This window comes from Dermacentor silvarum, chromosome 10 (genome assembly GCF_013339745.2).
Source record: "Dermacentor silvarum isolate Dsil-2018 chromosome 10, BIME_Dsil_1.4, whole genome shotgun sequence".
Classification (NCBI taxonomy): domain Eukaryota; kingdom Metazoa; phylum Arthropoda; class Arachnida; order Ixodida; family Ixodidae; genus Dermacentor; species Dermacentor silvarum.
In genome coordinates, this window is record NC_051163.1 from 110,216,071 (window position 1) to 110,228,020 (window position 11,950).

Below are 11,950 nucleotides of genomic sequence, written 5' to 3' on the forward strand. Positions count from 1 at the left end.
CAGGATTTGGCAATGCCTGCCGTATGCACTCCAACCCAATTTTATTCTTCTGTAAATTTCTTTCTCATGATCAGGGTCCCCTGTGATTAATTGACCTAGATAAACGTATTCCTTTACAGACTCTAGATGCTGACTGGCGATCCTGAATTCTTGTTTCCTTGCCAGGCTATTGAACATTATCTTTGTCTTCTGCATATTCATCTTCAACCCAATTCTTACACTTTCTAGATTAAGGTCCTCAATCATTTGTTGTAATTCGTCTCCATTGTTGCTGAATAGGACAATGTCATCTGCAAACCTAAGGTTGCTGAGATATTCGCCGTCGATCCTTACTCCTAAGCCTGCCCAGTCTAAGAGCAGTCTAAGAACTTCTAAGCATGCAGTGAATAGCATTGGAGAGATTGTGTCTTCTTGCCTGACCCCTTTCTTGGTATATGTAACTTTCTACTTTTCTTGTGGAGAACAAGGTAGCTGTGGAATCCTTGTAGATATTTGCGAAGATATTCACGTACGCCTCCTGTACTCCTTGATTGCGCAATGCCTCTATGACTGCTTGTATCTCTACTGAATCAAATGCCTTTTCATAATCTATGAAAGCCATATAGAGAGGTTGATTGTACTCCGCAGATTTCTCGATTACCTGATTGATGACATGGATATGAATCATCGTAGAATATCCCTTCCTGAAGCCAGCCTGTTCTCTTGGTTGGCTGAAGTCAAGCGTTGTCCTAATTCTATTGGAAATTATCTTAGTGAATATTGACGCGTGTGCTCTAGGTAGACGACAACGACGATGGGCACATTAACGGACTCCGTCTAGTGGGTCAGTGGGTTTTTGGCTAACGACGAAGAAGACGTGTCTCTGTTCCGTTTTGCTTAAACAGGTCGTCCTGCTGTTCTTGAAGAACGTCTCCCTGTCCTCTCTCGGCGTTGTACCGTGACAGTGGTGGAGGTGCGGGGTATATTGACCACGCCTGATGCTACGGACTCCTTCTGGGAGTCGTTCATCTAGCCCGGACGCATTGTCACCAGTTACGACCCCCGTGCACCGCTTCAGTCGTCGACTGCTAGGCCTCGCCCCGGAGTTCTCCCCTCTTCAACCACATCTTTCCAGGAGCTCCACACATCTGGCAATGGCCGAAACGAGCCCACCGCAAGCACCCCAATGCAGCCAGTCTCCCAGTCAACAACAGGTAACTGTTCTTCATCCGCTGGTTCCCGATCGCTATCGCGGTGCAGCGTTCGAAGACATTGAAGACTGGCTCGACAAGTACGAGCGCGTCGCCCAGATTAACCAGTGGACTGAGCAGCAAAAGCTCTCCCACGTCTATTTCGCGCTTGACGACAGTGGCCGTACTTGGTATGAGAACCGCGAAGCTAGCCTATCGACATGGCATGACTTTCGGCAGAAAATCACCGATACGTTTGCAAGTGCCGACCGACGCGACCGCGCCCAACAGTTGATGGAGCTACGGGTGCAACAACCCAATGAGTCGGTCACAATGTTCGCCGAAGACATGGCCCGTCTCTTTCGTAGAGCCGACCCGAACATGACCGAGGATAGGAAGTTACGCTACCTCATGCGAGGTGTAAAAGAGCAGTTGTTCGCGGGGCTTGTGCGCAATCCACCCGTCACCGTCGCTGATTTTATCAAGGAGGCTACGGCTATTGAGCGGGCCCTTCATCAACGATGCAGGCAGTACGATCGTCTGTCCACCAGCACCGCAATCAACGCCGCCGCATTGACTCCACAGTATCAGAGCTCCTTGCGTGAAATGATAAGAGAGATCGTCAGAGAAGAAGTTCACCGGATCCTGACATCGACACTGGATAGCCCCGTCCCGTCAATCGCCGAAGTGGTACGCGACGAAATCAGGCAGGCGTTACCGGCCGCCGATCTTCCCGACCACCAGCGTCCCATGAGTTACGCCGCCGCTGTCCGATGTTCCCCACCCGTTACAACCACACCCCCGTACAACCAGCCTCCGAGAGCCGCTCCTTGGTCGCCGCCGCAAGAGGAGGCATTGCGGCACGCACCCGTGATGCCGATGCAGTCCTACCGCCAGCCGTACAATACAATACTGAAAGCAAGCTAATGGGTCTGTAATGCTTCAATTCTTTAACGTCTCCCTACTTATGGATAAGTATAATGTTGGCGTTCTTCCAGCTCTCTGGTACACTTGAAGTTGTGAAACATTGCGTATAAAGGGCCGCAAGCTTTTCAAGCATGATATCTCCTCCATCTTTGATTAAATCTACTGTTATTCCATCTTCTCCAGCCGCTTTTCCCCTGGTCATGTCATTCAAGGCCCTTCTAACTTCATCGCTAGTTATAGCGATGTATCCGGTTCATCTCTGTATCTCTGTATCTGTATCCGGTTCATCTCTATTTCGAATGAAAGTAGCTTGGCTGTTTTGGGAACTGTACAGGTCAGTATAGAATTCTTCCGCTGCTTTTGCTGTCATCGAAATTGCTGATGATATTACCATGCTTATCTTTCAGTGCATACATGTTGCCTTGTCCTATGCCAAGCTTTTTTCTTACTGATTTCATGCTGCGTCCATATTTTACGGCTTCCTCAATCTTTCCCACGTTATAATTTCTAATATCCCTTACTTTCTTCTTGTTGATCAGTTTTGACAGTTCAGCGAATTCTATCTGATCTCTTGAGTTCGAAACTTTCATGTTTTGTCGTTTCTTTATTAGGTCCTTTGTTTCTTGGGAGAGCTTCCCTACTGGTTGCCTTGGTGCCTTGCCTCCCACTTCAGTTGCTGCTTCTGAGATCAGCCTAGTTACGGTTTCGTTCATTACCTCTATGTTATCTTCATCTTCTTGTTCTAAAGCTGCATATTTGTTTGCGAGCACCAGCCTGAATTGGTCTGCTTTCACCCTTACTGCGTCTAGGTTGGCCTGTTTCCTCTTGACTAATTTCACTCTTTCTCTCTTCAAATTGAGAGAAATCCTTGACCTGACTAACCTATGGTCACTGCACTTTACCTTACCTAACACTTCTACATTCTGCACTATGCTCGGATCAGCAGAGAGTATGAAATCTATTTCATTCCTTGTTTCTCCATTAGGGCTTTTCCATGTCCACTTCCTGTTGCTGCGCTTCCTGACGAATGTATTCATTATTCGGAGCCTATTCCTTTCTGCGAATTCTACCAACATCTCTCCTCTTGCATTCCTAGAATCGATGCCGTAGTTGCCAATTGCTTGCTCGCCAACCTGCTTTTTCCCCATTTTTGCATTGAAGTCGCCCATGACTACAGTATACTGAGTTTGCACCTTTCTCATTGCAAATTCGACATCTTCATAAAACTGTTCTATTTCTTCATCATCGTGACTGGAAGTTGGGGCGTAGGCTTGTACTACCTTCATTTTGTACCTCCTATTCAGCTTTATTACGACGACTGCTACCCTCTCACTAATGCTGTAAAATTCATCAATGTTGCCTGCTTTGTTGTTATGAACTAGAAATCCTACCCCGGATTCTCTCTTATCTGGAAGACCTCTGTAGCAGAGGACGTGGCCGTTAGTCAGCACTACGTAAGCCTCACCAGTTCTTCTAACCTCACTAAGGCCAATAATATCCCAGGCAATGCCTGATAATTCCTCAAATAGTCCTGCTAAGCTAGCCTCACTCGAGAGGGTGCGCGTGTTGAACGTTGCCAGGTTCAGTTTCCATTGGCGGCCTGTCCGGACCCAGGGATTCTTGGCACCCTCTGCCACGTCGCAGGTCTGACCGCCGCCTTGGTCAGGTGCTCCGCAGCCACTGGGGACTGAGGGCAATGGGTTAATTGTCGGAGTCATGAGGGAGGTAGTGGCCGAATTCTGCACCAGGGAGGCCAATTCCTGTTCTGGTGAGGGAGTGACTTTGATGAAGCTTAGTGGGCCTGCCTAGTTTGGTTTCACCTGAACTAGTATAGCCCCACTAGCTCTCGGCAATATTTTTTTTTGCCGGTGTCAGGCACCACTCCATGCCTGAAAATGTAGTGGACTGGAGCAGGATTCGAACTTACGACCTTCAGATTTGAAGTCGGGTGTTCTACCTCTGCTCCACGCCACCACCCTGCTTATATTATCAGTGTGCCCGCGGAGCGCAGGAAAGTGAAGGTTGGCAGATGCGGTGCAAGTGTGAGCAAGGTTCGACAGAAGAACCTACGCCTGCGGGCACATCAAACGGCTGAGGGTTTTGCGGAGGTGCGGTCCACGCGCTAGCCGCACGCATACGCGCGTTCTGTTCGGCACCGCAGAACTTTGTTTCTTTAAAGCGTCATTTGCCGTGAGCACTCTATAGCTCAGGCCGCAGTCAGTGTATTTAAACGCGTACGGACGTTCTCTTCTGCTGGCCTTCTCGTCGGCGCGTTGTGGCTGGTCACATCTCCACGGTGCGCAGCTATCCTAAACTTGCTCAGTAAAGCAAAACAGTTCCTCGAGCGACGACCGCCATACGTGTTTGTTCTCATAAACTGCAGATATGGGCTAGCCAGAGGTCGGTGTGTCATGATTTGCGTAAAGTGTGCTCTCGATCATCGCATGTGCGTTCTTTCAGTGCAGTGAGAATGCCGATTTATTTTCGGAAAAGCCGGCATAAGTCGCAGGGACCGGCCTCGTGGTTTAATTTGCCGATTTCATTATGAAGTCCTGTGAACGCTTAATAACAATACTGGGACGAAATGACTGTGGTAACGGTACAGCAATGGTACACCGCGATCATTACGTTCATTACGCCCGCACACCTCCGTGCGGCCCGGCGTTCTTGCGCGCCGAAGGCAAGAAATCTAAACAAGAGAGGTGAAGCAGCCCCGACAAGATGGCAGAGTAAGGCCAACTTTCGGCGTCATGGAGGCTTCACAAAGAGTGACGTCAGGACCTCTCTTCAGTTCCTTCCTTTCTCCATGGCCGATTTAGTAGAGAAGATGCAAGCTCACTACCCCCCCCCCCCCCCCCCCCCCCCTTTGCCCCGCGAGGCTCACACGAAAAGTGTGGAGGAAGTCACGCAGTGTTTTTCGCTTTAGGCCGAAAATGTGGGCCGATCCCGGAGACTGTGCAAATAAGCAGGAAGTGCACACTCTGCTGCTTCTCCGAGGCCTTACACGACGTCATCAGGTGACATCATAACTTGACGAAGATGTTACCGCGTGACGTCACGTTGGACGTATGACGTCATCAAATACGTCATCAGGCGATATTGTCACGTGGCGATGCCGTTATTCTCGTATATACGAATAACAAACTTCTGGCGTACGTCGCTTGCGATGGTGGTGCTTGTCTAACGTCGGCAACAGCTTCACTGTACATCTACTTTTACAGGGAGGAATGGAGGCGGAGTTTTTTAGAGAGTGTAACCCAAGAGTGAATCTATACAAGCCAGTGAAACTGGAGGCGTGCCGAGGGTTTAATTTTATGCATTGATGATTAGCTGATCTACCTGAGGTCGTCGCCAGAACTCGCAGCGATCCCCTACTTTGCCAAGCTCGGCATTTCCTGCATAGCATCCCTGGCGTTCTTTTACGTGTACCTAAAACACGGAAAATGATCTGTCATGCTCGGAAGTGAATTGTGGCACTGCACTGTAAATTCTGGAGTCTATTTCGTTTATAGGCTTTCTATATAATACAAAAAATGATAATCAGCAATCACGATTATATATTTTGTTCAATTTTGTTACTTAAAGACCTATAACAAAGCGAGTTTTAGATGAGCCATGAGTAAATAAGGTAAATACAAACAAAAATATTGGGAAACATAGCAGTGTAATATAGACACAGGTAATATAGAAAAAAAAGGTATAATAAAATACTGCGCACAATTCGCGGTTCCTTCACGTGCAAATATCTTTGCATCGCTTGAATGCAGCGAATTGACGACGGCTTCACTGAATCAGCTGCAATGGAGCATGCAAGTCGTGAAAGCGGGGACGCGGGCAGTCCTGTGGCTTCACCTGCGGCTCCAGCTCCGGCTCAACGCGAGGCTGCGACTGCGGCTCTCCTGGCCGCCTTGAATCCACCGGGCACTGCCGAGAATGTGTGGGATGGCATCGAGTACAGCAGCGATGCTCGGAAACCGGAGCATCACAACTTGAAATTCAGGATTCCTTCGGACTCTACCGTCCCGAGTAAATTGTCTCTCCTGGCTCGGTGCTATAGTGGTGCCCGATTATAGCTTTATATCCTGTTTTAAATCCTATTTAGCGCGATAGCATTAAGGGCCCCATGTCGCAGAAAATCCGCCGGCGTCCGCGACTGAGAAAATCATCCCGAGCCACCCCGACCACGCAGGCCTTCCGCATGGCGCAAAGTTGTTACTGAACTATTGAGATTTCTCAAACTAAAATCCGTCAGAAAAATGGTAAAGTACGACTTAACCACAGTCTACAGACAAGATAGCGTCGGATTCGAATGTACGAGAAAACATAATTCTGTTACGAAGAACTTCAAACACAGACCCCTTTTGCAACATTTCTACCATCCTAACAGCGGCACGCCCGGGTAGGTTACTTGCAAAAACACCATCGAGATGGCGCTCGCCTCCTCGGCAGGTCCAACTGAGACTTATCGTGTCTAATGCGTTTTGGACACGCGCGTGCCTCGGGGCAACTGCCAACTATTAATAAAATAATGAAAAAAGGTCCTAGGGCTTTCACATTTTGATTTAAGATGGCTCATATTGCCCCTGGAAAAATGTATTCCCAGCAATGCGTTTGTATTTAAACGTGAAGCCGACTTTAAGGGCGATTGGTGTAAGCTTGGTGTTTGTAAGCTGGATTTCCCACGTTGTGTGTTGCAGTGAAGCCTACTCATAAAGAAAAATGCAGTGCGAACGGGGCCCGATAACTCTATCGCGTTCCACTCTAAAAGACGAAGCTTAAGCGTCCTCCAATTTTTTTTCCTGTTTTGAAACATTCCTGAACCGACAAAGCAAAGTGAGCGCGTGTCATGTGAGTTCAATACGATGACCGATCACGCCACAGATTTCGCCTTGTCTAGACACGGTCCTCGACGCAGAACAATTTCTTAACCACACAATATTGGGAGCGGACACAGCGTTCTTCGCCCTTGCTGGTACGATAGAGTGATGACGTTGTCACGTTGCTAACTGAACCACACTGGTATGACAATCTGCTGCTGTGTTTTCGAAGGCTGTCTATCGAGTTGTTGGCTCCGCGCCAGCGGCCAAAATCGCAAAGTTTCTCTTTTGGAAGTGCGCTTTGCCATTGGCCTTCACTAATTACATCAGGATTGGTTGCAATTTTATCTCACAAACACTTCTAGGGTAGGAGATTTTTGTGCATATGGGTTCCGGGGGCGTGCAGTTTTACCATATAACCACGTGCGCTAATGTTATACACAAAGACACAAGCCGAATTTTGAAGTATTTGGTGCTACGATACAAGTTGTTCAGAATTATCGGTATAAAGGCTTTGTACCTGAGCTATCACGTACCTGATGGCAAAAACAGCATCCTCTTTGTCACCGCCGTATTTCGTCTGACGCTAACAACATCGATGCGGGCTTGTTATCGCGATGATACGACGGAACGGTGTAAGCAAATTTTTAGCTTCTCAATAAATGAAACAGCCAGACGTTTGCACTTTTATACATGCTCCGTAGGCTATGTGGTGACTGCCGCCCGCGCGTATTTGAAAAGTACCGGCAGGAACTGACGCCCCAAGGGAGTCATACGCTTTTCTTGCAAAGCTGCTACAGCTTTGCTGGCGCATCCAATGAACGACATTAGAGGGCGGGCCTTCGTGAAGGCGGTGGCGTTTTGTGAAGTAAAACTAAGTCGCAGTTTTGCCCCGAACCATCGATTGCGATTGCAAATTATTAGGCACGTATAAGAAGTCAGGATAGTAGCTTTATCGGCCGTATAAACTTGTAAAGATTCGTTTATTCACTCAGTTAACAAGCACGGTGTCACGCGCGCACAAGCAGACAGGAACGCATCTTATTGATGACTGCGGAAACTCGCTGTCAAAAACGCTGGCGTGAGGGAGCGCGGTTGCAGTAGCAAGCGAATCAACCTTCGAGCCGCCGCTCGCATCAACGCGAACTAAGCAGCGCAAACACAGTGCAGGCGAACTCTGCCCCCGGTGCAGATGGCTTTCAAGATAGAGCCCCCCGGGCGGGCGCGCGCTGCGTAGAACGCCCCCCCCCCCCCCTCCCCCCAGAGCCTTGTGACCCGGCGGCCGCGCTCGCCCCGCGCGGAGTAGAAGCCAGACGTTCACATTTTGCCATAATACGTAGTCACCCTAATATCAAAGATTAGAGTCGTAATAATTACCAGCTCAATTGGAAAGATTGGGGCTTACTAACTAGTTGCCAATGCGCCTATGTGATCCAGAGAAAGTGCCTTCAATAGGTCAAAGCCTCTGTATTTCATGATTTTGGAATGTCTGAGCCTAAACAGCCGGCGCAACCCTATTCCTAGTAGTAATGGTGCGAAAACTATAGAATTTTGCACCGCTTCCGGAAGGGCATTGCCAATATTCACTGGATAGCAGTGGGGTGTGCTTTGTTTGAGTGCGTACTATAATATTCTTCCTGCTGTTCTTGCGCAGGCAGCATCGACGGCGTGGAGTTCGAGCTTTGGCCTTATCACTGCGACACGTGCGGCTTCCACTTCGACGTTCAGTGCCGCACCAAGAAGGTACGGAAGCGTCCAAAAGGGAAGGGTACAAGAATAAAAAGAAAAAAAATTGCGTAGCTTGCACTGGAGGCGCAATGCTAAACAGACAGCGGAACTGATGGGCACCTTGCTAATCCTGGCTTTTGGGCTGGGCTAAGCACTACCAAGTCAACCCCAGCATGTTCCGAAATTTGTTCATTATTGATCGATTATCGATTAGCTATTGATTGGCTATCGCAAGGTAATGGCCACGTATCTGGGCTAGGATAAGCACTACCAAGCCATCCCCAGCATTTCCCGAAATTTATTGATTGTTGATTGATTATGAGTTAGGTATTGATTGGCTATTGATTGGCTGTATTTGGGCTATGCTAAGCGCTACCAAGTCATCCCCAGCATTTTCCGGAATATTCCGGATTAGCTATTGATTGACTATCGATTGGTTATCGATGACCGACCAATCTGTAGTAGTTCCAACCATGCTTGGCTGGACTTAGCCAGGCTCAGCTTCGCTAGTTAATAGGGGTATGTGCCATTGCGTTTGGACCCTTTCTGCACAACCGCCAGGATCGGCCATATTTTTGGATTTAGCAGACACATTACGCCTGGCCTAAACAGCTCCGCTGTTAAAATTGCTTACCACAAGGCCTGCGCCGCTCGAAAAATGAGAATTGTCGGATTTTGTTAGCGCTCAAGTGTCCGTTTAGATCGAAACCTACCTTGACACCCGGCCTTCTCAATAGCTGTGATGTGAAGGGCTGCCCAAATTTTATTCTTTGTCTTAGCCGTATGAATGACACCGTGTGCGCGTCCAGAGAAATACTCTAGAGAGGAGCCCGCCGGTATGCACGCCTAATAGACGACGCGTTTCGGCGGTGGCAACGCTGTGTATCGCTACATCGCCTCAATGCTAACCGAATTAACGTCAAAATTAATCGTGAGATTGATCCTGCCGGTATAGAATCCACCTAACGGTGAATGTCTACGTTAATGCTATCAGCATTGAAGCAGTGCAGCGACCAGTACTTATATGCAGCCGGGGTCGTCTATCGAGCTTCCTGCTGCACACGACGCGCCATCCAGGGGTACCGCCGTAAGTAACACGCGTGGCGTGTATTGAATTTCGCCAAGCATTAGATAAATTTTCAGGATCATTATTTTGTGATTGTAGAACGGCCCATATCCAGTGGCGCATAGATATAGTTGGCGTCGAAGATGTTGTTTGAAGAATGGCACACACCTACTGGCACGTACCCCTTCACCTAAGTTGGTATGAAGGAGGTGCATTGAAGTGCAGTCCAGATATGCTCGTATTGACATTTACCAAGTGCGCCAAGTGGGCGCCAAAGAGGTTCATCGAAGAGCGGTACATATCCAGTGCCACATATACATGCCGCATCCACTGTGACCCATGTGGGCCTCCAGAATATTTGCTGAAAAGTGGCACATAGTATACAGAGTGCATCATCATTATCATCATCAGTCTATTTTTATGTCCACTGCAGGACGAAGGCCTCTCCCCGCGATCTCCAATTGCCCCTGTCTTGCGCTAGCTGGTTCCGATTTCCGCCGGCAACCTAGCATTTAGTTATTTGTTTTATCAATGCGACTGCATTGAATGGCACATGAGGCGGAAAATCGGGCGTCGGCGGCGTGACCAAACGATGGTACAAAAAGGATACGAACCCACGACCTTTGGTGGGAGTGGAACCCACGACCTTTGGTGTTAATTAAGGATGAAGGTGGATCTACAGTGGATCCACATCCATGCCATAAATCAGGTGATCGAGAAATCTGCGGAGTACAATAAACCTCGCTATATGGCTTTCATAGATTATGAAAACGCATTTGATTCCAGTAAAGATACTAGCAGTCATAGAGGCATTGCGTAGTCATCCAGTTCAGGAGGCATACGCGAATATCTTGGGAAATATCTACAAAGATTCCACAGCTTCATTGGTTCTCCACATGTAAAGTAGAAATTTACCTATCAAGCTATTATACTGCGAAGGCTTAGGAGTGAGGATCAACGGCGAATATCTCAGCAACCTTCGGTTTGCAGATGACATTGTCCTGTTTAGAAACAATGGGGGTCGAAGTACAGCAAGTGATTCAGGACCTTAACATAGAAAGTGTAAGAGTGGGGTTGGAGATTAATATTCAGAAGACAAAGATAATGTTCAATAGCCTGACAAAGGAACAAGAATTTAGAATCGCCACTCAGCCTCTAGAGTCTGCAAAGCAGTACGTTTATCTAGGTCAATTACTCACAGGGGACCTTGATCATGAGAAAGAAATTTACACAAGAATAAAATTGTGTTGGAGTGTATACGGCAGGAACTGCCAAATCCTGACGCGGAGCTTACCACTGTCGTTGAAAAGAAAAGTGTACAATCATTACATTCTACCGGTGCTAACATATGGGGCAGTAACTTGGAGGTTAACAAAGAAACTCGAGAACAAGTTAAGGACCGCACAAAGAGCGATGGAACGAAAAATCTTAGGACTAATGTTAAGAATCAGGAAGAGAGCGGCGTGGATCAGAGAACAAACGGGGATAGCCGATGTTTTAGTTGACATTAAGCGGAAGAAATGGAGAAAAGGAATGCAAGAGGAGAGATGTTAGTAGAATTCGTGGAAAGGAATAGGCTCCGAAAAATGAATACCTTCTTCAGGAAACGCAGCAACAGGAAGTGGACCTGGAGAAACAAGGAATGAAATAGATTTCATACTCTCTGCCGATCCAAGCATAGTGCAGGATGTAGAAGTGTTAGGTAAGGTAAAGTGCAGTGACCGTATCTTAGTGAGGTCTAGGATTTCTCTCAATTTGAAGAGAAAAAGAGTGAAATTAGTCAAGGGGAAACAGGCCAACCTAGAGCCAGTACGGGTAAAAGCAGACCAATTCAGGCTGGTGCTCGCAAACAAATATGCAGCTTTAGAAAAGGAAGATAAGGACAACATAGAAGTAATGAATGAAACCGTAACTAGGTTGATCTCAGAAACAGCAATTGAAGTGGGAGGTAAATGCCAAGATTACACGAACCTTATTCGAATTGTAAGGATGACAGGCGCCTGACATTCCTTATAGGATGTAACGTGTCGAATCAATGTCCCACTTCGCGACCCCAACGTAAAAGATGTGAATAATTTTTTTAATGCCGCGCACTGAATAGCACCACCACACTTACGCGTTATTTGCAGCGAAGCATGAAGATGCACGTCTAATTTTTATCTTTCCTCCAAAGCAAAGCTCGCCTAAGCACCCGATCACTGAGACTCTCTGTTCATGGTTGCTCTTCCTATGGGCGGTTCCCG

At 47.7% G+C, this 11,950-nt stretch overlaps 1 protein-coding gene across 1 annotated transcript in view; it reads left to right on the forward strand.

Moving 5' to 3' along the window:
- The first annotated feature begins 5,865 nt into the window (after positions 1-5,865).
- The window catches only part of LOC125941096 (uncharacterized), a 10,780-nt gene continuing 4,695 nt past the window's right edge, over positions 5,866-11,950 (forward strand). The window contains exons 1-2 of the mRNA XM_049658032.1: positions 5,866-6,122; positions 8,568-8,656. Of these exons, the coding sequence (XP_049513989.1) occupies positions 5,897-6,122; positions 8,568-8,656 (315 nt within the window). The 5' untranslated portion in view covers positions 5,866-5,896. The remainder of the gene's footprint in view (positions 6,123-8,567; positions 8,657-11,950) is intronic.